This window comes from Oryzias latipes, chromosome 22, assembly GCF_053564925.1.
Source record: "Oryzias latipes strain Hd-rR chromosome 22, Olatipes_Hd-rR_3.1".
NCBI classification, from domain to species: domain Eukaryota; kingdom Metazoa; phylum Chordata; class Actinopteri; order Beloniformes; family Adrianichthyidae; genus Oryzias; species Oryzias latipes.
In genome coordinates, this window is record NC_136258.1 from 30,219,458 (window position 1) to 30,245,249 (window position 25,792).

The window sequence follows — 25,792 nt, forward strand, 5'->3', positions numbered from 1 at the left end:
AGCCGTGACGGCGGGGGGGCAACCAAGCTGCTGCGGCGCAAACGAGGACGGCCCCGGAGGGAGGAGGGCGAAGCCCCGCCCACTGATGACGCGGCCACGCAGAGGCGCCACAGCGAGCGCAAAGTGCGGCCCCCGGCCAAGTTCAGAGGCTACAAGGTCAGCAGCGACCGTGCCGGGGGGGAGGAGGAAGAGGAGGCGGGACGGAGGGGGGGCAGGAAGAGACACCCCCCCTCAGAGGCGCGATGCAGGGACTGCGGGAAAGTCTTCAAACACCACCTGTTCCTGCAGGTTCACAGGAGGACTCACACAGGTAGGACCCCCCAGCAGGAGTCAGTTACCCCCCCCCCGACTGAAGTTGAGTCATGGGACGCCCGCCTTCTCTGCCCCCCAGGAGAGAAGCCCTTCCACTGCTCCGCCTGCGGGAAGAGCTTCACCCAGAAGCACACGCTGCAGGCCCACCAGCGCGTCCACAGCGGGGAGCGGCCCTTCGTCTGCGCCGTCTGCTCCAAGTCGCTGTCCTCCAAGCACTCGCTGCAGGAGCACATGAGCCTGCACCAAGGTCTGCCCCCACCGACCCCAAGAACCCACCCAGTCAGTGGCAGCTGCATCTGATCGCTGATGGACCCCCCCCCACAGAACCCCAGCTGATCCTAACAGGATCAGAACTTTGGATCAACTCTTTGTTCTGTGTCCACAGAGAAGACCTTCACCTGTGACAAATGTGAGAAGAGCTTCACTCAGAAGAGGCAGCTAAAGAACCACTACAGAACCCACACAGGTGAGGACACCTGCACACAGCCCCCCCCCCCACAAAGAAACCTGCAGCTCAGAGCCCCCCCCCCCCCCCCAGGTAAATCCTTACCAGAGTGTGCCGAGTGTCAGCGCAGGTTCATGGACACGGCCCAGCTGAAGAAGCATCTGAGGACTCACACAGGTAAGGGGCGGGGCTCGGTTAAGGCCCCTCCCACCGGGGGCGGGGGGCTCGGTCTGGACGTCTAAGAACAGCCTTGCGTCCACAGGAGAGAAGCCGTTCACCTGTGAGATCTGTGGAAAGTGCTTCACCGCCAAGAGCACGCTGCAGACACACATCCGGATCCACAGGTGAGTCCAGGAGGAGGGCGGGGCCTCCCCCTCCACCCCCTCACAGATCTTTTCAAATGGATGTTTGCAGACTTCCATATGCATTGTAAAAATGCACCATTTTTCTGTGGCTGCAGAGGGGAGAAGCCCTTTGACTGCGGCGTCTGCGGGAAGACCTTCTCGGACCCGAGCGCCAGGCGGCGCCACGCCGCCACCCACTCAGGGAAGAAAGCCTTCACCTGCTCCGTCTGCAGCCTGTCCTTCACCCGCCTTGACAACCTGAAGACGCATGCCAAAACGCACAGCAGGGAGGGTGGCGCCGCGGACGCGCAGGAGGAGCCGCGCGGCGCCTTACTGCTGCAGCCCCCCCTCGGCTCAGAGCCGGAGATCCAGCTGCTGGTGACGGACCAGAACCTTAGCTTTGCTGCAGGTCAGCAGGAGATCAGCCTCCTGGCTGCTGACGGGGGCGCAGCTCACCCCACCCACTCCAAGTTCACGCTGCTTGCTCAGACCGATGCCGTGACTCCTCCGATTCACGCAGTCAGCATGCTGGACCCCCACCCTGAGCAGATGCACATCATCACGCTTAGCAAGGAGGCGGTGGAGCAGCTGCAGGCCCACCACGACACCCCGCCCTCCCACGGCACCGCACCTGGACAGGTGAGCAGGCCACCGAGCCGGGCCATTCACGTCAGCAGCCAGAGCGGCCAGCCCATCTCCATCAGCCAGACCGGCCAGCAGCTCTGCAGCCACCACATCCAGGGGCAGAGCTTCCAGATCCAGGCTGGAACCGTGTCCTACCTGTACGCCAGCGGGCTCCCCCAGGACACGCCCCCTCCTGAGACCACGCCTCTGCAGAAGCTTCCGGGCTCCTGAGTTCATGTCATGAATCGCCCCCACCCCAGGTAAACGCTGAGGTTCTTTGGATGATTTTGGATCAGAATCTGAGCTGAAGCGCCCCCCCCCTTCTGAAAACAGAAACAAACTGGAGAACCTTTTGGAAATAAAGTTTTTTCTCTTCAGGTCTGTGATCTTTGGGAAGCCTGGTGGTGGGAGCATGATGATAGGGGATTGTGAGGTTCAGATCCAGCATCCAGTTTAGATTTTCAGATTAAAAGCTGAGGGTGGAGGTTCTGGTGGATGAGGCCGACCTCCGACCTCAGCAGCTGAGTGATTTAGTAGTTAAAGCTGCAAGCTCCAACCTGAAGAAACTTTTACTTTGAAAAGTTGAAACCATTTTAGTGATAAATTCTGCAGAATTCTCAGTTCATCACATTTGTAAAAAATAAAATAAAAATAAATCATCTGAACTGAGATTTTCGGATCCAGATTTATGGGACCTCTCCCCCCCTCCGGAACTGCTCAAACTCTGCCTCCAGCTAATTGGCTGGGCTGTATCCATGGCAACAGCCCAGGGCTCCGCCTGCACTCGGGCTGTGTCCGGGCGGAAGGGGGCTCTGGTGCTCTGCTCCATCCCCCTGAGCTTCCTCCTGGATACAGACTCTGGCCGAGAGGCGGTGACACGCAGGTGCAGCCGCAAACCCGCCATAGGCGGCTGGCTGCACCTGCAGACAGAGACACCTGCAAGCAAAGACACCTGCAGACAGAGACACCTGCAGGCAGAGACGCCTGCAAGCAAAGACACCTGCAGGCAGAGACGCCTGCAGGCAGAAACACCTCCAGGTGCAGCCGCAAACCCGCCATAGGCGGCTGGCTGCACCTGCAGACAGAGACACCTGCAAGCAGAGACACCTGCAAGCAGAGACACCTGCAGACAGAGACACCTGCAAGCAGAGACACCTGCAGACAGAGACACCTGCAGACTCAGACACCTGCAAGCAGAGACACCTGCAGACAGAGACACCTGCAAACAGGGACACCTGCAGACAGGGACACCTGCAGACAGAGACACCTGCAGACAGGGACACCTGCAGACAGAGACACCTGCAGACAGGGACACCTGCAGACAGAGACACCTGCAGACAGGGACACCTTCAGACAGGGACACCTGCAGACAGGGACACCTGCAGACAGAGACACCTTCAGACAGAGACACCTGCAAACAGGGACACCTGCAGACAGAGACACCTGCAGACAGAGACACCTGCAAACAGAGACACCTGCAAACAGGGACACCTGCAGACAGGGACACCTGCAGACAGAGACACCTGCAGACAGGGACACCTGCAGACAGAGACACCTTCAGACAGAGACACCTGCAGACAGAGACACCTGCAAACAGGGACACCTGCAGACAGAGACACCTGCAGACAGAGACACCTGCACCCGTGAGGCTGTTCCAGCTTTATTTACACGCACCACATCTGAAAACACAAACAACTGGAAGTTTTCCTCTTGGGAAAACCTTCGCGGAAGCACGGACGACCTGCAGTCTGTTCAGCTCACCACAGGATGACATCATCGTCTGACATGTGGCGGGAAAAGTGGCTAAATAAGTTTCATGACATGACAAAACCAAACCACAAAGTGATCGATGTAATCATGTTTTAGGAATTAAAAGTGCAATAAAAACCCAAACTTAAACCCTTCTGTAAATAAACAAAAGTTTGTGTTTTTCTACAAGAACATTTGAATAAATCAAATTGTTTTTTACTGACATTTACAACAGTTGGGTTTTAAAGAGGTTCAGTCTTATCAAAGTTGACATTTTTGTTTTATAACTTAGGTTGAAGTAATAAAACTCTTTATTGAAACAAAGTTTTACTCTACGCTCATTTTGAAGTGATCTGGATTGGTCGGTTGTTGGCGTTTTGGTGGGTGGATGTCTGCTCGGTATTTGGTCACTTTTAACCCTCCACATTGATGCAGATCAATCTCAATAAATACATGACGGCGTTTCTGCTTCCGTTAGAAAATGTAAACCTAAAACCACGGCTGTGTCTAACTCTCTACACTGCCTGCTCCCCCCCGCAGACATTTTGGCAAGAGTCAGTTTAAACGGCTGGACCGGCAGAGATCGCCACCGTGGCGCCCCCACAGCCCTGCCACCTTCATAACTCCTCCCACAGGTCAGCGAGCATGGGCCACGGTGACGCGTCTGGAACCAGCGGGGACGTCACACGTTACCGGATCTGCCCGGACAGAGGAGAGACGGGTCCAGCGTCCCCGCAAGATGGCGGCGGTTCTGTAAACAGGCGGCCAGGATCGACCGGCTGGTTTGGCAAAGGAAGTTGGTTGAGCTGTCAAAGCCCCCCCCCCTGACGACCATCGCTCTGTGATATTCCCTGAGTTGGAGTCCAAGCTTTTCACAAACGTCCCGGCCGGCGAGACCCTCGCTGCGTGGAGAGCGCCGCCTAAAGGAAGGGAAGGAAACTTCGCCCTGACTCATTCGGACAAACTCTCGTCCCTCTGGGGCGCGACGCCCAACACCGAGCCTAATTTAAACCCCCCCCCCCATCTGTCCCTTACGCCCTCGGGGCTCAGCTTGGCACCCAGCTCTGCTTGGAGCTCCCAGAATTCCTGTTGTGGGTGGGGCCCAGCCGGGCGTCGAAGCTGAGGTCCAGGCAGTCGGCCTCCATCAGCTCGTTGCGTACGATGACGTCCATGTCGCACTCCAGGCTGCCGTCAAACACGTCCAGGTCCAGGTCGGGGCCGGCCAGCTTGCTGGGAGACTTGAGCTGCTTGGCGTCCACGCGGCCGCCGTCGCCGTCGCAGGCTGACGAGCCGGCTTGCCAAAGCGCCACGCTCTGGGCCGAACCACCGTGAGTCACCAGCAGGGCGTCTTTGCGGAACAAGTTGCGGCGGGAGTTCTGCAGGGCCATGGCGGCGCTCGCCTGCGACATCAGGGGGTCGGACTGGGTGAGCAGGACGTTGTGGCTGGGGGAGTCCAGCAGGCTTTGGTGGTCGCTGAAGGGGGAGGTGAAGGTGGTCTGCTTGTTCTCCTGGATGGTTTGCATGGGGGACGGCCGCAGGCCTGTCAGGGAGGGGGGGCTGAACAGAGGGCTGGACCCGTAGGTCCCAGATGGACTTCCTAAACCACCACCGGGGCAGCTGAATGTAAACACAGACCCCCCCTGAGCGCTGGCGCCGGGGTCTTCCTCTCCAGGAGGAGGCTGCTGGGACGCCGTCAGGCTGATGTTGTCCAAGAGGTCGTCCATCAGGTTGTCCGACAGCCCGTCGTTCAGGTTCATGGTTCCGGCCAGGTCCGAGAGTCCCGTGGGGCCGGTGGACGGGGACATGCTGCTGGGGCTGGAGTACAGCATGGGGGAGAGGGGGGAGTCGTCGTCGGGAACCTCGTCCAGCTCCAGGTTGGCGAGGATGGGAGACAGGCGGCCGCTGAGCGTGCTGGCGTTGGAGTTGGTCCGGGAACGGAAGTCCGTCCAGGCGTCCAGCTCGTCGCTGCTTGGGCTGCCGGTCCACTTAGAGAGGCTGGACGAGCTCTCGGAGCTGCCGTCCTGGGCCGCCTGCAGCGACGCCTTCTTTTTGGTGGCGCGCCCCCGAGCCCCCTTCATGTACTTGCTGTTGTCCATGGAAACAGCCCGCCTGCGGGGGGCCTTCCCGCCTTTCCCACCTTCAGGGTTGACCACCCACCAGGAGCTTTTCCCAGTTCCTTCGTTCTGGACTTTGACAAAACGGCTGTGGAGGGACAGGTTGTGCCGGATGGAATTCTGCGAAGAAAAGACAAAAGTCGTTTATGTTTTTGTGTGTGCGCAGAAGAACCAGAGCAACCGCTGCCTCCGCCGCGCCGCCGCCACAGCCGCTGGAGATGAGGGTGTGACCCCCCGTCTGAACCTGGGACCCACCAGAGGTCGACCTGTGAGGGTTTGGTTCCACCGTCTCTTCTGAGCTTCAGAACAAACAGACCGGATTCAGCAAACGACCTAAACCGTCATCACGCTGACGTCTGCATCTCCAAGCACCGACTCCTCAGGACGTTTGTCCTGTAAGGACGGCGATGTTGCCATGGAAACATGTCAAGCATCATGACGTTTCATTGATGGCGACCTGCTCCAACAAACGCTACGTGATCATCAGCTGTTTTCCACGCAGCCTTGAACGAGGCGCTGCTGTCATAACCCTCATGCGGCCCTCCCTCAAAGGTCAGAGGTCAACGTGCGTACATATTCATGGTGGGGGTAGGGGAGGGCCTGTTCTCTAACCTGACTAGGTTTGTAGTTGTCAGCAAGAAGAAAGATCCTTCCCAATCACCAGACAAAAATGTGCTGCTGTTGCCATGGCGACACTCTACAACAGCAGCAGAGGAGGCTTTTTTCTAAACATGGCCGCTTTAAAAACAGGGGGAGGTGGGACGACCCCCCCCTCCCATCTAAACTTTCACCACTGCTTTGATTCAGGCCACACCTGGACAGGTATTCCTCCAAAGAACCCCCCAAACCGACCCTGACCGCTGATGATCCACCTCAGGACATCCTCCTGACACGATGTGGCAGCTGCGTGTGCGCGTGCACGCGCGCAGTGTGCTCTTTGTTGCGGCTGCGGCAGCGTCACGTGCGCCTCACCTTCCAGCCCGCGGAGCTGTTGCTGTCGCCTTTGTCCTTGAAGTAGGGCACGGAGCGGACCATCCAGTCGTAGATCTGGGCCAGCGTCAGCCGCTTGTCGGGGGAGCCGTCTATGGCCTGCGTGATCAGGTCTGCATACGAGTAGTTCCCCCAGGCGTTCCGCCGCGCGGACGACTTCCGCAGCTGCTGCGCGGCGGCGCCGCACGCGGTCGCGCCGGGGGGCTGCGCGCCGTCGGGGGCCTCCTCCTTACCGGGGCCGCGCTGCAGCTCCGCTGGCGGGGGGACGCCGCTGCCGCCGCGCGGCTCCTCCGCCGCGCCCCCGCCGCCCTCCGCACGCTCGCCTTCATCATCCTCCTCCTCGGGGATTACGTCAGTGTCGTTCGCTGCGGGCTTGTCCGCGCGGGACTCCGGATGGGGCAGCGGCCAGGTGCAGGAGCGCGGCCGCTTCTGCGGCTCGAAGTCCGGGTCGATCTCCACGTTCGCGGGCGGCTGGTCGCGGTCCCGCGCGGCCTCGGCCATGTCGAGCGCGATGCGTGGGTCGTTTCACAGACTCTGGGAGAGCTTCTGGGCCCGCATTCCATCAATGTTTGCGGGGCGCGGGGGCAGTCCCCGTGCACAATGTGCTCACGCGCCCGCAGTGCCAGCACGTGCCCGCCCGTCCGTTCCTCCACAGCGGATCGCACCGTCCTGCAGGAATCCTCTGTTCTCAGCCCACACCCGAGCAGCGCGCACGCTCCTTGCGCGCGTGAGCAAAGCCACAAATGGTCCGTCCTCCGCCGCCGCGTCACGGCTGCATCCCTCCGCGCGCTGCTGTCCTCTTAACGGCCGCGGCCGCCGCAGGTCGGGGCGGGGAGGGGGCTTCCTGAGAGCGGGCTATGGACAGCTGACGCGCGCGCGTGTTGTGTGGCTGTGCTGCGGTTTCATCCTGCGCGCGCGCTGAGCGGCAGCCCGCGGGCGCGTCGGTCAAGCCGCCTTTGCGGAGCGGATCCCGGTCCTGGATCCGGATCACTGCGTGAAGATGCCCGCGGCGATGACATCATCCGCAGCATCACTAAACCCCTACAGAGCACGCGCAGCGCTCATGCGCAGCTCTCACGCGCCTTTCTGTTGTCTTTACTCTTCCAGAAAGTTATAGTAAACCGCACGCGCCTCCCTCCCCTATGGAAGCGATTATGTAGCATAAATAAAAAGCAAAGTCAAAACCAGAAATGCTTTTTCATTTTCAAAATGAAAAAGCATTTTTTGACTCAAAAATATAATGAAAAAGCAAACCACCAAAATGCTTTTTCATTTCCTTCCTCAACACAGCTTATTCTGTCACTTAATTAAAATTAAAATGAAAATGGTATTTGACATTTCATTTTCAAGACGTTCTCTGGTAAATGTGTAGCATAATTCATTTAGAAATGTCTAATTTGACATTTAAAATGGATTAACAGAAATGCTTTTTAATTTTCAAAATGTAGCTGCATTTTCTGACTCAAAATTAAAACGAAAAGGCAATACTTCAAAATGCTTTTTCATTTTATACTTAAAACCGCTTATTCTGTGTCATAATTAAAGCGAAAATGCAAAGAGGGGATTGCATTTGCATTTTCACATCCACCCCGCGCACTTTGTCACAATATTCATTTCTCAAAAGCATTAGCAGAGGGGAGGCGGGGCGATGACGTCACTGCTTTCTCCGTGTGTCCGGCTGCTGACTGACGCACACACGCGCACCAAGAGCAGACTGTGTTAGCGGCAGAGACGAGGGTTTTGTGATGGTTGTGAACTTCTGATGAGTTTCCACAGCTTCTCAGGACTACATAGCTGCATGTCCGCCTTCTGCGGTCCTCCTCCTGACGCACCGCGGACAAGCTTTGTTCTTCAGACCGCCAGCTGCCTTCGCACAGCGGAGCGCGAAGCTCCCGACGATCGCTGAAGGCGAAAATGCTGCTGCGATCTGAGAAACCATCATATGGATTTGTGTTTCCAGTGGTGTCCAGAACAAAATAAACACTGATTTAATTCACAGATATTTACACATTTATCTGCAGCTTTGCGGTGAATTTACTGTTTGATTTATTAAGATCCAGGAATCCAGGTTTGATCAGTCCAGGTCCAGCGGTTTGTGAACAGGACCCGGTTTTAGGTGATCTTAATGTGTAAATATGTGAGAATCAGTCTTTATTTTGTTCTGGACACCACTGGAAACACAAATTCATATGATGGTTTCTCAGATCGCAGCAGCATTTCCGCCTTCAGCGATCATCGGAGCTTCGCGCTCCGCTGTGCGAAGGCAGCTGGCGGTCTGAAGAACAAAGCTTGTCCGCGGTGCGTCAGGAGGAGGACCGCAGAAGGCGGACATGAAGCTACTTAGTCCTGAGAAGCTGTGGAAACTCATCAGAAGTTCACAACCATAACAAAACCCTCGTGTCTGCCGCTAACACAGTCTGCTCTTGGTGCGCGTGTGTGCGTCAGTCAGCAGCCGGACACACGGAGAGAGCAGTGACGTCATCGCCCCGCCTCCCCTCTGCTAATGCTTTTCCTAAATGAATATTGTGACAAAGTGCGCGGGGTGGATGTGAAAATGCAAATGCAATCCCCTCTTTGCATTTTCACTTTAATTATGACACAGAATAAGCGGTTTTAAGTATAAAATGATAAAGCATTTTGAAGTATTGCCTTTTCGTTTTAATTTTGAGTCAGAAAATGCAGCTACATTAAGAAAATTAAAAAGCATTTCTATTAATCCATTTTAATTGTCAAATTATAAATTTCTAAATGAATTATGCTACACATTTACCAGAGAACGTCTTGAAAATGAAATGTCAAATACCATTTTCATTTTAATTTTAATTAAGTGACAGAATAAGCTGTGTTGAGGAGGGAAATGAAAAAGCATGTTGGTGGTTTGCTTTTTCATTATATTTTTGAGTCAAAAAATGCTTTTTCATTTTGAAAATGAAAAAGCATTTCTGGTTTTGACTTTGCTTTTTATTTATGCTACATAATCGCTTCCATACTCCCCCGGTACGCGCACACACAGCATCACCATGAGTGTGGGTTGCTGTCACGTGACCTTTACCAACAGGGCTTCCTTCCGGAAAGGGCAAACATTCTTGCATCAAAAAGAAGAAAACTGTCACGGTAAAAACTGGGAACTTTTTTAATTTGAAATTAAATTTTCTTAGAAAGTTTAGTTCAGAACTAAATAAAACTAAAAAGGCTCTAGAAAGCCAAATTATCAATGATATGACAATTTCAAAAAGAAATCCTGCAGATTTATCAGATGATGATAAAATGAATTTGGCATTATTACAAAAAGAATTAGACAGTATTTATAAGAACAGAGCTGAAGGAGCCTTTGGATGATCAGGGCTGAAATGGTTAGAAGAGGGGGAGAAGAATTCTTCTTATTTGTTCAACTGCAGAAACATCGTTCCAAGACAAATACACTACAGCAGTTAAACATTGAAGGCCAGATGACCTCTGATCCCAAAGTTATTGCAAATGATGTTAGCCTGTTCTACAGTAAACTGTCTGCCTATGAACCCAGCGTAGATCCTGATCACTTCCTAAACTAGAATCTACAACAAATACAGGCCTCTGAACTGAAATGAAATACTTTTCTCTATTAACCATTTTAAGAATAACAAATCTCCTGGACCAGATGGCTTAACGGGAGAATTTTATAAACATATAGTGATAAAATGAGCCCCTTTCTGACACAGGTATTTGTAGAGAGCATAGAAAAAGGCTTCCTTCCTCCAACATTAAATCAAGGTGTTCTTACTCTGATACCCAAACCCAAAAAAGATGGACTTCTCATTGATAACTGGCGTCCCGTATATCTATTAAATAATGACTACAAGATTCTTGCATCTGTCTTTGCAAAGAGACTTAAATCTGTTCTAAACTCAGTTATTGCAGAGACACAATCAGGATTCATGCAGACAGACACATCTCCAATAACATTGGTCTAGTTCTTGATATTCTAGATTCCTCACACCTGATCTCTGATGACAGTTGATTCTCTTTTTAGACTTTTATAAAGCGTTTGACTCTGTTAATCATCATTTTATCTTCAGCTGTCTTCATACATTTCTTCTGTAATACAGTTAAAACTCTGTATGCTAATGCTAACTGTTCTGTCAAACTAAAAAATGCCCCCCCCCCAGATTCAATCCCAATAGAGGAATCAGATGGGGGTGGGTGGGGGGGGGGTCCTATTTCACCGTATCTTTTTCTTATAGTTACCCAAACTCTTGCTGATTGTATCAATATTCATAAATTAAAAGGCGTCTCAGTTCTTAATAAAGAAATGTTAATGAGTCAGTTTGCTGATGACACGACTCTCTTCTTCAGAGACAGCAGTCAGGTTTCCTGATCTCTGAACCGTATCCAGTCTGTCTCTGATGTCTCAGGTCTACGTCTCAGTCTGAACAAATAAGAACTTCTTTCTGTTAAAGATTGTGCTTTAGAATCTGCAACAGTCCTGTAATAGAAAATGTAACATATTTAGGCATTATTATTTCCAAAAGTAATTTAGGAAGATGCTCATTAAATTTCACTCCCCTCATTGATAAAGCCAAGAAACGTTTGAACCAAAGGCTTCAGAGAGACCAGAGTCTGAGGAAGGATTCACTCTCCACAGCAGAGGGGATTTCTAGACTGACTAATTCTGGACAATCAGACTCTGAAATCTATTGATCAAATGCTGCTAAACTTCATCTGGAAAAACCGGATTCATTATTTAAAAAATCTGTATTAATGAACTATGAAAAAGGAGGCCTAATTTTCTTTAAATAATACTAAACTGGATGATATTTCAAAAATCCACTCTCCATTTGGAATATTTTCCCTCGTCACATGTTTGCTAAAGTAGCTTTTCTCCATTTTCTTCTGCTTTGTGATGATAATATCGACAGAATCCCAGTGAAACTTTCTGCTTTTCACAGACAAACTCTTCTTTCATGGGCACTAATCTATAAACACAACTTTTCTCCTCATAAGTTTTTTATTTGGAATAACAGATATATCCTTTACAAGAACAAATCTTTATTTTACAATCATTGGTTTGACAATAATATCCTACTGGGGACGCCGTTCCTACTGAATCTGGGAACTCTTTAAAATACTGTACTTGATGCAAATATTCCCTTCATGTCTCTAAGTGACACTAATGTTGGAAAATCTTGTTTCAACTAAAGAATAACAAGATCATCCGTGTTTCAGCTAAACGTCATTTCTGTTCCTCTGCTGTTTTCTATTGGAGAACATTTATTCTTGACTTGTCCTGGAAAAATGTTTGGACCCTGCATCAGAAATTATTAATTGATAACAACATGACCTCTCTGGAAACGGGTTACGTGCCACAGTCTTTTAAATATGCAGTTGTTAAACCTCTTCTGAAAAAGCCCAGTTTGGATCCTAGCATCTTGGTCAACTATAGACCGATATCAAACCTGCCCTTTATTTCTAAAATCCTAGAAAGAGTTGTAGTTAAGCAGCTTTACTGCCACCTACAGGACAACAGCCACTTTGAAGACTTTCAGTCGGGGTTTAGACCTCACCATAGTACGGAAACTGCACTAGTTAGAGTCTCTAACCCTTGTGCTATCCTAGCCACTTTACCATTGGGAGTGGGTCATCTAGACCCACTAGACAGTGCTCTGAACCTTTTTTCTTCAATGGTTTGTGATCTTCACTGGTGTCCATGGATTACATGAAATCTTTCCACCTTTATCCACCTTTGTCATGGTAGGGAAAACACGGCAATGGAAGGGGGGGGGGGGTCATCTAAGATAGCACAAGGGTTACATGACTTATTACTGGGCTCAGAAAAGGGACTACTCTCTATTGTGGTCCTGTTAAACCTCAGTGCAGCCTTTGACACTATTATACTAGGTCCTAAAAACCTCAGAGATGCTCTGTCTGCTCAGATAGTCTCCCTGGATGGCATAAGTATAGCCCCCAATTCCACAGTTAGAAACCTTGGGGTTTTACTTGACCAGGATTTATCATTTAAGGCTCACATATCTCAGGCGTGTAGAACTGCCTTTTTTCACCTGTGGAATATTGCTAAGATCAGAAATCTACTTTCTAAGAGTGATGCTGAAAAACTCATCCATGCATTTGTTACGTCGAGGCTGGATTACTGTAATTCCTTGTTAGCAGCGTGTCCTAAGAGTTCCTTAAGAAGTCTCCAGCTTGTTCAGAACGCAGCAGCTAGATTGTTAGCTGGAACTAGCAGAAGAGATCACATCACTCCTGTGTTGGTTTCACTTCACTGGATCCCAGTTGATTCCAGAATCAAGTTCAAGATCCTCCTGTTAACCTAGAAGGCCTTACATGGAATGGCCCCATCCTATATTAAGGACCTCATAGTCCCTTACCATCCAATCAGAACACTTCACTCACTAAATGCAGGACTGCTTGTGGTTCCTAGAATTAGTCAAAGTACGGTTGGAGGTAGAGCGTTTAGCCACCAAGCCCCTGTCTTATGGAATAAACTCCCAGCTCATGGAAGAGAGGCCGACTCAGTTTCTACATTCAAAGTTAGACTTAAAACATTCCTCTGTGGACAGGATTATTGTCAGACTAGATAGTATTCAGAGATTATTTAACTTAATGTTAATGTGTTTAAATTAAACTCAATAACTATTAGTTGTTAGTAGCTGCTAGAAGTTGAAGCTGGGGTAACTATGGTGCTCTGGGGTTCTTTCCTCCTTTCTCATCTACTTCTACTCTTCCTCTCTCCTCTATTCTTGATTAGGGATGGGTACCGAGCCCCGGTATTGAATGAGCCCCGGGGCGTCATTCTTCAAGACCGCAGTATCGTTAAGATCTGAGCTCACCGGTTCTGCTATCGGTACTGGAGAAGAAATCGCTAATTTTGTGTCCCACAAGATATAAACTTTATCTGCTATATTTAACTCTAAAAGTCAGTCAATTTTATTTTAATGAATGATTACATTAATTTCGCTATTCTGGCTGAAGAGGACAGGTCTGTCTGTCTATTTGTGTGCACAGGGGGCGGGGCTGTAGTTTAGACAGAATGCGGGGCGCGCGCTCAGGAACGCTACCAAAGTTATACGATGGCGGAAAAGCTTAACGGTCCAAAATGCTGCGGCTCTCTGTGTTTTTGTCCTCAGAGTGTCGTGTTGCCTTTAACATCGCAGGTAGTACCGAGCAGGTATAAGGAAGGGAGCAACATAATCACACGGAGGGGGCGTGTCTGCAGCAGCGAACGCCGGCAGAGTCAGTGGCGATGTCGTAGGGGACAAGTGAGCGCCCCCCCCCAAAAAAAATCCTTTTATCCCCTAGACTACTAGACTAAGACTACCTATGTCCACGTAAAAGGAGTTAAATTTGCGTCAAAATATCCTGTCACCTTGCTGCTACGATGACCTTATGATGCGGGAGAGAGGCGGGGGCGGGGCTTAGACTCACCGCTATGATTCCAGCCCCGGACCAACTAACAGCTACTTCCTAATAAAACATAGTTGTCATCCATAAAATTAATATAATCTATTGGGTTTCCTGGATTTAAAGAAAAATAAATAAACAGACAGGAGTCTGCATCAAAGTGACTTTGTTTCCATCTTCTTAACTCTGGTGTTTGACAGACAGAAAAGTCTATTCAAGGCTGTGGAAAATGGACAAAAGATCAAAGGAAGCATCACTCTCATAAAGAATACAAATAATTACATAATGAAATAAATATCCTGACAGCATTTTGAATCAATACAAGTATGGGCAAATGAACTATCATGATATGTCGGCAAAAACCTTTTTTCTAACACATCTAGTGTTGCGGCTCCCTGTTCTTTCATCTCATTGCTAAACTGATCCAAATGGCTCTTTGAGAGGTAAAGTTAGCGACCCCTGGTCTAACACATCCACGTGCATTCCAGGTCTGTACTGTAACAGTATCATGTATAAAGTAAAAGGTTTTGTTAAAAAAACAATGCTGTTGCATAATGAGGAAATAAAACACTTTATGTTCTTAATTGTTATTTATTTATTTTTCATCCTCAAAAAGTATCGATAAGAGTATCGTTAAAATACCGGATCGATAAGCAGTATCGATAAGAGTAGTAGTACCGTTAAAACCTTAACGATACCCATCCCTATTCTTGATCATTCATCATTTAGTTCTGCATGTCTCTGTTTGCTGCAGTGATTCATGGACTGTCTCCCCCCCCCAACCACGGCTGGATGAAGCTTGTCTGCTGGACTTTATATATGTAGTTGTAGATTTAGATAAGTTAATTCTTCTCTAAGAGTTCTGGTAAATCCCCTGTCCGTCCTGGGGGAGGATCCCTCCTTCATGTGGACACCCCTGAGGGATCTTCATTTTTTTCCAGAATCCGTTTTTCCTTACAGAGAAGGACGGTTTGAGGGCAGGGATGTCCAGTTTAGCCATTATTGATTCAATTCTACAACTACTGGTTTGAAGCTCATTGGGTAAAGTTCTGGAACATGGATTTCTGATACATAAAGTACTGGAGCATCCTGTTTTGCAGTGGAGTGTTTATTTTCATTTTCACGTTTCCTGGAGTACTTTTTGTACCAATCAAATCTGTCCTTAGAGTTAAGCCCCGCCTCCTGGGTTTTGGATCCTTCGGTACTTTTAATGCCCTTTGGGTCCTCGGACCAGAACTTTTTTCCTCTTTCATCCTAAAGTTTGTCCAGTTGCTCACCAGAGTGTTTGTCTTTCTGAGACGATGGACACAAAATCACGGCAGACGAGCCAGGAACCATTTTCCCACAATGCAACACTGAGGATTCAGCACATCAGTCTGTTTAAGGAACAAATAAAACAAACCAAAGGATTTTCAGATAAATATTTTAGAGACTCAGCAGCAAAATCAAGCTGTCCAAACTGAATCCTGTTGGTTCCGTCTGTGGTTCCTCTGATCCGATTCTGTTCTGAACACGTTCTAGCAGCTTTTAAAATCCCAGATTTCAAGCATAAAGTGCTAAGTCCTGACCAACGTTCAGCCATGGTCTCTGCAGGATAACCTTCTCAGGAGTTCTTCGGTTCCGAGTGGGAGCCCCTGGGTTTGGAGCTCCGGTCTCCTTCAAGCCAATATTCTTCCGACTGCATCTCGGTGAGTCTGGAAACCGTCCTCTGGAAGGCGAACCGCTCCTCCTCGCCGCTGAAGATGGACAGGGTTCTGGCTTCTTCCTGTCGAGCACAGACACTTTCACTCCAACACGGGAGGTCATGTGACGGCAGCAAGTCAAAACCACCGTCTGGACCCGAGCAGAAAGAGAACCATGGAGAACCAACGGAAAACCTCCAGATGGAGAAACGCCGCTCTGCTCGCGTCTTTACTTCTAAAACACTTTGAAGCTTTGGGTCTGTGCAGAACACGCAGGAACGTTCAGAACACGCAGAACATGCAGGAACGTTCAGAACACGCAGAACATGCAGGAACGTTCAGAACACGTAGGAACGTTCAGAACACGCAGGAACGTTCAGAACACGTAGGAACGTTCAGAACACGCAGGAACGTTCAGAACACGCAGGAACGTTCAGAACACGCAGGAACCTTCAGAACACGCAGGAACGTTCAGAACACGCAGGAACGTTCAGAACACGCAGAACATGCAGGAACGTTCAGAACACGCAGGAACGTTCAGAACACGCAGGAACGTTCAGAACATGCAGGAACGTTCAGAACACGCAGAACATGCAGGAACGTTCAGAACACGTAGGAACGTTCAGAACATGCAGGAACGTTCAGAACACGTAGGAACGTTCAGAACACGTAGGAACGTTCAGAACACGCAGGAACGTTCAGAACACGCAGGAACCTTCAGAACACGCAGGAACCTTCAGAACACGCAGGAACCTTCAGAACACGCAGGAACGTTCAGAACACGCAGGAACCTTCAGAACACGCAGAAAGAATCAGAACACGCAGGAACCTTCAGAACACGCAGAAACGTTCAGAACACGCAGGAACCTTCAGAACACGCGGGAACCTTCAGAACACGCAGGAACGTTCAGAACACGTAGGAACGTTCAGAACACGCAGGAACGTTCAGAACACGCAGGAACCTTCAGAACACGCAGGAACGTTCAGAACACGCAGGAACCTTCAGAACACGCAGAAACGTTCAGAACACGCAGGAACGTTCAGAACACGCAGGAACCTTCAGAACACGCGGGAACCTTCAGAACACGCAGGAACGTTCAGAACACGGAGGAACGTTCAGAACCGACAGAACATGCAGGAATGTTCAGAACACACAGGAACGTTCAGAACACGCAGGAACATTCAGAACACACAGAACATGCAGGAACGTTCAGAACACGTAGGAACGTTCAAAACTGACAGAACATGCAGGATTGTTCAGAACACGCAGGAACGTTCAGAACATGCAGGAACGTTCAGAACCGACAGAACATGCAGGAATGTTCAGAACACACAGGAACGTTCAGAACACGCAGGAACGTTCAGAACACACAGAACATGCAGGAACGTTCAGAACACGTAGAACATGCAGGAACGTTCAGAACACGCAGAACATGCAGGAACGTTCAGAACACGTAGGAACGTTCAGAACAAGCAGGAACGTTCAGAACACGTAGGAACGTTCAGAACACGTAGGAACGTTCAGAACACGCAGGAACGTTCAGAACACGCAGGAACCTTCAGAACACGCAGGAACCTTCAGAACACGCAGGAACGTTCAGAACACGCAGGAACCTTCAGAACACGCGGGAACCTTCAGAACACGCGGGAACCTTCAGAACACGCAGAAACGTTCAGAACACGCAGGAACCTTCAGAACACGCGGGAACCTTCAGAACACGCAGGAACCTTCAGAACACGCAGAAACGTTCAGAACACGCAGGAACCTTCAGAACACGCGGGAACCTTCAGAACACGCGGGAACCTTCAGAACACGCGGGAACGTTCAGAACACGCAGGAACGTTCAGAACACGCAGGAACGTTCAGAACACGCAGGAACGTTCAGAACACGCAGGAACCTTCAGAACACGCAGGAACGTTCAGAACACGCAGGAACCTTCAGAACACGCAGAAACGTTCAGAACACGCAGGAACCTTCAGAACACGCGGGAACCTTCAGAACACGCGGGAACCTTCAGAACACGCGGGAACCTTCAGAACACGCAGGAACGTTCAGAACACGCAGGAACGTTCAGAACCGACAGAACATGCAGGAATGTTCAGAACACACAGGAACGTTCAGAACACGCAGGAACGTTCAGAACACACAGAACATGCAGGAACGTTCAGAACACGTAGGAACGTTCAAAACTGACAGAACATGCAGGATTGTTCAGAACACGCAGGAACGTTCAGAACATGCAGGAACGTTCAGAACCGACAGAACATGCAGGAATGTTCAGAACACACAGGAACGTTCAGAACATGCAGGAACGTTCAGAACACGCAGGAACGTTCAGAACATGCAGGAACGTTCAGAACACGCAGGAACGTTCAGAACATGCAGGAACGTTCAGAACACACAGAACATGCAGGAACCTTCAGAACACGCAGGAACCTTCAGAACACGCAGGAACGTTCAGAACACGCAGGAACCTTCAGAACATACAGGAACCTCCAGAGCAGCTCTTACCCGCTTCAGGCCCAGGTCGTCCATTAGGGCGTGGCTGTCGTCGTGACCGGCCCCCTCCTCGTGGACAAACAGTTCCTCCAGCGGATGATCAGCCAGGAGCACCACCCGCACCTGAAACAGCACCTGCATTCACTCCCACCATCTGAGGAGCAGTGTCCTGAAGGTGGCGCCGTACCTTCTGCTCATAGAGCGCGTCCACCAGCGTGATCAGCCGCCGCGCCTGCGTCTTTTGGTTCAGGCTCAGCAGAGGAATGTGGCGGATGAAGATGGTATCGAAGAGGCGGGACATCTCCAGGTAGTCGCTGGCTCCTAAAGGCTGAACCAACATCGGGTTTGGAGTCAACGCTGAAGTTTTTGAAGCTGCTGAAGCGTTTGAAGCTGCTAAAGCTTTTGAAGCTTTTGAACCTACTGAAGTTTTTGCCGCTGCTGAAGTTTTTGAAGCTGCTGAAGTTTTTGAAACTACTGAAGTTTTTGAAGCTTTTGAAACAACTGAAGCTTTTGAAGCTGCTGAAGTTTTTGAAGCTGCTGAAGTTTTTGAAACTACTGAAGTTTTTGAAGCTGCTGAAGTTTTTGAAGCTGCTGAAGTTTTTGAAACTACTGAAGTTTTTGAAGCTGCTGAAGTTTTTGAAACTACTGAAGTTTTTGAAGCTGCTGAAGTTTTTGAAACTACTGAAGTTTTTGAAGCTGCTGAAGTTTTTGAAACTACTGAAGTTTTTGAAGCTGCTGAAGTTTTTGAAACTACTGAAGTTTTTGAAGTCACTGAAGTTTTTGAACCTACTGAAGCTGTAGAAGCTGCTGAAGTTTTTGAAACTGATGAAGCTTTTGAAGCTGCTGAAGTTTTTGAAGCTGCTGAAGCTTTTGAACCTGCTGAAGCTTTTAAACCTGCTGAAGCGTTTGAAGCTTTCTGAAGCTTTTGAACCAACTGAAGTTTTTGCCGCTGCTGAAGTTTTTGAAGCTGCTGAAGTTTTTGAAACTACTGAAGTTTTTGAAGCTGCTGAAACTTTCGAAGCTGATGAAGTTTTTGAAGCTGCTGAAGCTTTTGAACCTGCTGAAGCTTTTAAACCTGCTGAAGCGTTTGAAGCTGTCTGAAGCTTTTGAACCAACTGAAGATTTTGCCGCTGCTGAAGTTTTTGAAGCTGCTGAAGTTTTTGAAACTACTGAAGTTTTTGAAGCTGCTGAAACTTTCGAAGCTGATGAAGTTTTTGAAGCTGCTGAAGCTTTTGAACCTGCTGAAACTTTTGAACCTACTGAAGTTTTTGACGCTGCTGAAGTTTTTGAAGCTGCTGAAGTTTTTGAACTTACTGAAGTTTTTGAACCTACTGAAGTTTTTGAACCTACTGAAGCTTTTGAACCTACTGAAGCTTTAGAAGCTGCTGAAGATTTTGAAGCTGCTGAAGTTTTTGAAGCTGCTGAACCTGCTGAAGCTTTCGAACCCGCTGAAACTTTAGAAGCTGCTGAAGATTTTGAAGCTGCTGAAGTTTTTGAAGCTGCTGAAGCTTTTAAACCTGCTGCATTTTTTGAAGCTGCTGAAACTTTCGAAGCTGATGAAGTTTTTGAAGCTGCTGAAGCTTTTGAAGCTGCTGAAACTTTTGAACCTACTGAAGTTTTTGATGCTGCTGAAGTTTTTGAACCTACTGAAGTTTTTGACCCTACTGAAGTTTTTGAACCTACTGAAGCTTTTGAACCTACTGAAGCTTTAGAAGCTGCTGAAGATTTTGAAGCTGCTGAAGTTTTTGAAGCTGCTGAAGCTTTTGAACCTGCTGAAGCTTTTGAACCCGCTGAAACTTTAGAAGCTGCTGAAAATTTTGAAGCTGCTGAAGTTTTTGAAGCTGCTGAAGCTTTTAAACCTGCTGAAGTTTTTAAACCTACTGAAGCTGCTGAACCTACTGAAGCTGCTGAACCTACTGAAGCTTTTGAAGCTGCTGAAGGTTCTGAAGCTGCTGAAACTTTTGAACCTACTGAAGCTGTAGAAGCTGCTGGAGTTTTTGAAGCTGCTGAAGTTTTTGAACTTGCTGAAAATTTGAACCCGCTGAAACTCTAGAAGCTGCTGAAGATTTTGAAGCTGCTGAAGTTTTTGAACCTGCTGAAGCTTTTAAACCTACTGAAGCTTTTGAAGCTGCTGAAGGTTCTGAAGCTGCTGAAACTTTTGAACCTACTGAAGCTGTAGAAGCTGCTGGAGTTTTTGAAGCTGCTGAAGTTTTTGAAGCTGCTGAAGTTTTTGAACCTACTGAAGCTGTAGAAGCTGCTGGAGTTTTTGAAGCTGCTGAAGTTTTTGAACCTACTGAAGCTGCTAAACCTGCTGAAGCTTTTGAAGCTGCTGAAACTTCTGAACCTACTGGAGCTTTTGAACCCGCTGAAACTTTAGAAGCTGCTGAAGATTTTGAAGCTGCTGAAGTTTTTGAAGCTGCTGAAGCTTTTAAACCTGCTGAAGTTTTTGAAGCTGCTGAAGCTGCTGAACCTACTGAAGCTTTTGAAGCTGCTGAAGGTTCTGAAGCTGCTGAAACTTTTGAACCTGCTGAAGCTTTTAAACCTGCTGAAGTTTTTGAACCTGCTGAAGTTTTTGAAGCTGCTGAAGTTTTTGAACCTACTGAAGCTGCTGAACCTGCTGAAGCTTTTGAAGCTGCTGAAACTTTTGAACCTACTGGAGCTTTTGAACATGCTGAAGCTTTTGAAGCTGCTGAAGCGTTTGAAGCTGCTGAAGCTTTTGAAGCTGCTGAAGTTTTTGAGTGTACTGAAGATTTTGACGCTGCTGAAGTTTTTGAAGCTGCTGAAGTTTTTGAAATTGCTGAAGTTCTTGAAACTACTGAAGCTTTTGAAGCTGCTGAAGTTTTTGAAATTACTGAAGCTTTTGAAGCTGCTGAAGCTTTTCAACCTACAGGAGCTTTTGAACATGCTGAAGCTTTTAAAGCTGCTGAAGCTTTTGAAGATGCTGAAGCGTTTCAAGCTGCTGAAGTTTTTAAACCTACTGAAGCTTTTAAACCTACTGAAGCTGCTGAACCTACTGAAGCTTTTGAAGCTGCTGAAGGTTCTGAAGCTGCTGAAACTTTTGAACCTGCTGAAGCTTTTAAACCTGCTGAAGTTTTTGAACCTACTGAAGCTGCTGAACCTGCTGAAGCTTTTGAAGCTGCTGAAGCTTTTGAACCTGCTGAAATTTTTGAACCAACTGAAGATTTTGACGCTGCTGAAGTTTTTGAAGCTGCTGGAGTTTTTGAAGCTGCTGAAGTTTTTGAACCTACTGAAGCTGCTAAACCTGCTGAAGCTTTTGAAGCTGCTGAAACTTCTGAACCTACTGGAGCTTTTGAACCCGCTGAAACTTTAGAAGCTGCTGAAGATTTTGAAGCTGCTGAAGTTTTTGAAGCTGCTGAAGCTTTTAAACCTGCTGAAGTTTTTGAACCTACTGGAGCTTTTGAACATGCTGAAGCTTTTGAAGCTGCTGAAGCGTTTGAAGCTGCTGAAGCTTTTGAAGCTGCTGAAGTTTTTGAGTGTACTGAAGATTTTGACGCTGCTGAAGTTTTTGAAGCTGCTGAAGTTTTTGAAATTGCTGAAGTTCTTGAAACTACTGAAGCTGTAGAAGCTGCTGAAGTTTTTGAAGCTGCTGAAGTTTTTGAACCTACTGAAGCTGCTGAACCTGCTGAAGCTTTTGAAGCTGCTGAAACTTTTGAACCTACTGGAGCTTTTGAACATGCTGAAGCTTTTGAAGCTGCTGAAGCGTTTGAAGCTGCTGAAGCTTTTGAAGCTGCTGAAGTTTTTGAGTGTACTGAAGATTTTGACGCTGCTGAAGCTTTTGAAGCTGCTGAAGCTTTTGAACCTGCTGAAATTTTTGAACCAACTGAAGATTTTGACGCTGCTGAAGTTTTTGAAGCTGCTGAAGTTTTTGAAACTGTTGAAGTTCTTGAAACTACTGAAGTTTTTGAACCTACTGAAGCTTTTGAACCTACTGAAGCTTTAGAAGCTGCTGAAGTTTTTGAAGCTTCTGAAGCTTTTGAACCTGCTGAAACTTTTGAACCCGCTGAAACTTTAGAAGCCGCTGAAGATTTTGAAGCTGCTGAAGATTTTGAAGCTGCTGAAGTTTTTGAAGCTGCTGAAGCTGCTGAACCTACTGAAGCTTTTGAAGCTGCTGAAGGTTCTGAAGCTGCTGAAACTTTTGAACCTGCTGAAGCTTTTAAACCTGCTGAAGTTTTTGAACCTGCTGAAGTTTTTGAACCTTCTGAAGCTGTAGAAGCTGCTGAAGTTTTTGAAGCTGCTGAAGTTTTTGAACCTACTGAAGCTGCTGACCCTGCTGAAGCTTTTGAAGCTGCTGAAACTTTTGAACCTACTGGAGCTTTTGAACATGCTGAAGCTTTTGAAGCTGCTGAAGCGTTTGAAGCTGCTGAAGCTTTTGAAGCTGCTGAAGTTTTTGAGTGTACTGAAGATTTTGACGCTGCTGAAGTTTTTGAAGCTGCTGAAGTTTTTGAAACTGCTGAAGTTCTTGAAACTACTGAAGCTTTTGAAGCTGCTGAAGTTTTTGAAACTACTGAAGCTTTTGAAGCTGCTGAACGTTTTTCAACCTACTGGAGCTTTTGAACATGCTGAAGCTTTTAAAGCTGCTGAAGCTTTTGAAGCTGCTGAAGCGTTTGAAGCTGCTGAAGTTTTTGAACCTACTGAAGTTTTTAAACCTACTGAAGCTTTTAAACCTCCTGAAGCTGCTGAACCTACTGAAGCTTTTGAAGCTGCTGAAGCCTTTGAACCTGCTGAAATTTTTGAACCTGCTGAAGTTTTTGAACCTACTGAAGCTGCTGAACCTACTGAAGCTTTTGAAGCTGCTGAAGGTTCTGAAGCTGCTGAAGTTTTTGAAGCTGCTGAAGCTGCTGAACCTACTGAAGCTTTTGAAGCTGCTGAAGGTTCTGAAGCTGCTGAAGCGTTTGAAGCTGCTGAAGCTTTTGAGTGTACTGAAGATTTTGACGCTGCTGAAGTTTTTGAAGCTGCTGAAGTTTTTGAAGCTGCTGAAGCTGCTGAACCTACTGAAGCTTTTGAAGCTGCTGAAGGTTCTGAAGCTGCTGAAACTTTTGAACCTGCTGAAGCTTTTAAACCTGCTGAAGTTCTTGAAACTACTGAAGCTTTTGAAGCTGCTGAAGCTTTTAAAGCTGCTGAAGTTTTTGAAGCTGCTGAAGTTTTTGAAACTACTGAAGCATTTGAAGCTGCTGAAGCTTTTCAACCAACTGAAGTTTTGCCGCTGCTGAAGTTTTTGAAGCTGCTGAAGTTTTTGAAACTACTGAAGTTTTTGAAGCTGCTGAAACTTTAGAAGCTGATGAAGTTTTTGAAGCTGCTGAAGCTTTTGAAGCTGCTGAAGATTTTGAAGCTGCTGAAACTTTTGAACCTACTGAAGTTTTTGACGCTGCTGAAGTTTTTGAACTTACTGAAGTTTTTGAACCTACTGAAGTTTTTGAACCTACTGAAGCTTTTGAACCTACTGAAGCTTTAGAAGCTGCTGAAGATTTTGAAGCTGCTGAAGTTTTTGAAGCTGCTGAAGCTTTTGAACCTACTGGAGCTTTTGAACATGCTGAAGCTTTTGAAGCTGCTGAAGATTTTGAAGCTGCTGAAGTTTTTGAAGCTGCTGAAGCTTTTGAACCTGCTGAAGCTTTTGAACCCGCTGAAACTTTAGAAGCTGCTGAAGATTTTGAAGCTGCTGAAGTTTTTGAAGCTGCTGAAGCTTTTAAACCTGCTGAAGTTTTTGAAGCTGCTGAAACTTTCGAAGCTGATGAAGTTTTTGAAGCTGCTGAAGCTTTTGAAGCTGCTGAAACTTTTGAACCTACTGAAGTTTTTGACGCTGCTGAAGTTTTTGAACTTACTGAAGTTTTTGAACCTACTGAAGTTTTTGAACCTACTGAGGTTTTTGAACCTACTGAAGTTTTTGAACCTACTGAAGCTTTTGAACCTACTGAAGCTTTAGAAGCTGCTGAAGTTTTTGAAGCTGCTGAAGCTTTTGAACCCGCTGAAACTTTAGAAGCTGAAGATTTTGAAACTACTGAAGTTTTTGAAGCTGCTGAACCTACTGAAGCTTTTGAAGCTGCTGAAGGTTCTGAAGCTGCTGAAACTTTTGAACCTGCTGAAGTTTTTGAACCTGCTGAAGTTTTTGAACCTACTGAAGCAGTAGAAGCTGCTGAAGTTTTTGAAGCTGCTGAAGTTTTTGAACCTACTGAAGCTGCTGAACCTGCTGAAGCTTTTGAAGCTGCTGAAACTTTTGAACCTACTGGAGCTTTTGAACATGCTGAAGCTTTTGAAGCTGCTGAAGCGTTTGAAGCTGCTGAAACTTTTGAACCTGCTGAAGTTTTTGAGTGTACTGAAGATTTTGACGCTGCTGAAGTTTTTGAAGCTGCTGAAGTTTTTGAAACTGCTGAAGTTCTTGAAACTACTGAAGCTTTTGAAGCTGCTGAAGTTTTTGAAACTAGTGAAGCTTTTGAAGCTGCTGAAGCTTTTCAACCTACTGGAGGTTTTGACCATGCTGAAGCTTTTAAATCTGCTGAAGATTTTGAAGCTGCTGAAGCTGCTGAACCTACTGAAGCTTTTGAAGCTGCTGAAGGTTCTGAAGATGCTGAAACTTTTGAACCTGCTGAAGCTTTTAAACCTGCTGAAGTTTTTGAACCTACTGAAGCTGCTGAACCTGCTGAAGCTTTTGAACCTGCTGAAATTTTTGAACCTACTGAAGCTTTTGAAGCTGCTGAAGCTTTTGAACCTGCTGAAATATTTTGAAGCTGCTGAAGTTTTTGAACCTACTGAAGCTTTTGAAGCTGCTGAAGCTTTTGAAGCTACTGAAGTTTTTGACGCTGCTGAAGTTTTGAAGCTATTGAAGCTGCTGAAGTTTTTGAACCTACTGAAGTTTTTGGAGCTGCTAAAGCTTTTGAAGCATCTAAAGTTTTTAAACCTACTGAAGTTTTTGAAGCTTTTGAACCTACTGGAGCTTTTGAACATGCTGAAGCTTTTGAAGCTGCTGAAGGGTTTGAAGCTGCTGAAGCTTTTGAAGCTGCTGAAGCTTTTGAAGCTACTGAAGTTTTTGAGTGTACTGAAGTTTTTGAGTGTACTGAAGTTTTTGAGTGTACTGAAGTTTTTGACGCTGCTGAAGTTTTTGAAGCTGCTGAAGTTTTTGAAACTGCTGAAGTTTTTGAAACTACTGAAGCTTTTGAAGCTGCTGAAGCTTTTAAAGCTGCTGAAGTTTTTGAAGCTGCTGAAGTTTTTGAAACTACTGAAGCTTTTGAAGCTGCTGAAGCTTTTGAACCTACTGGAGCTTTTGAACATGCTGAAGCTTTTAAAGCTGCTGAAGCTTTTGAAGCTGCTGAAGCGTTTGAAGCTGCTGAAGTTTTTGAAGCTGTTGAAGTTTTTGAACTTACTGAAGGGTTTGAAGCTGCTGAAGCTTTTGAAGCTGCTGAAGTTTTGAACCTACTGAAGTTTTTAAACCTACTGAAGCTTTTGAAGCTGCTGAAGCTTTTGAAGCTACTGAAGTTCTTGAGCCTACTGAAGTTCTTGACGCTGCTGAAACTTTTGAAGCTGCTGAAACTTTTGAAGCTGCTGAAGCTTTTGAACCTACTGAAGTTTTTGAGCCTACTGAAGTTTTTGACGCTGCTGAAGCTTTTGAAGCTGCTGAAGCCTT

At 47.4% G+C, this 25,792-nt stretch overlaps 2 protein-coding genes across 2 annotated transcripts in view; one reads left to right on the top strand and one right to left on the bottom strand.

Annotated features, from left to right (window-relative positions):
* The first annotated feature begins 71 nt into the window (after positions 1-71).
* zbtb24 (zinc finger and BTB domain containing 24) lies at positions 72-2,390 on the top strand. The gene is made up of 6 exons (XM_023951931.2): positions 72-310; positions 392-591; positions 698-778; positions 851-934; positions 1,020-1,101; positions 1,218-2,390. The coding sequence occupies exons 1-6, from the start codon at positions 243-245 to the stop codon at positions 1,954-1,956; spliced, it is 1,254 nt and encodes a 417-aa protein (XP_023807699.2). The 5' UTR covers positions 72-242; the 3' UTR covers positions 1,957-2,390.
* A 982-nt stretch (positions 2,391-3,372) lies between these two features.
* The window catches only part of afg1la (AFG1 like ATPase a), a 29,988-nt gene continuing 7,568 nt past the window's right edge, over positions 3,373-25,792 (bottom strand). Inside the window, exons 11-13 of the mRNA XM_023951285.2 lie at positions 18,344-18,484; positions 18,169-18,279; positions 3,373-5,708 (exon numbers count right to left, since the gene is read on the bottom strand). Coding sequence (XP_023807053.1) covers positions 4,521-5,708; positions 18,169-18,279; positions 18,344-18,484 — 1,440 coding nt within the window. The 3' untranslated portion in view covers positions 3,373-4,520. The remainder of the gene's footprint in view (positions 5,709-18,168; positions 18,280-18,343; positions 18,485-25,792) is intronic.

Bases quoted from the DNA above. Each gene is read 5' to 3' on its own strand.
- zbtb24 (XM_023951931.2), top strand. From the start codon at position 243: ATGCAGGGACTGCGGGAAAGTCTTCAAACACCACCTGTTCCTGCAGGT. The intron at 311-391 runs GTAGGACCCCCC...TCTGCCCCCCAG, and splicing joins TCACAGGAGGACTCACACAG to GAGAGAAGCCCTTCCACTGC. The intron at 592-697 runs GTCAGTGGCAGC...CTGTGTCCACAG, and splicing joins CGACCCCAAGAACCCACCCA to AGAAGACCTTCACCTGTGAC.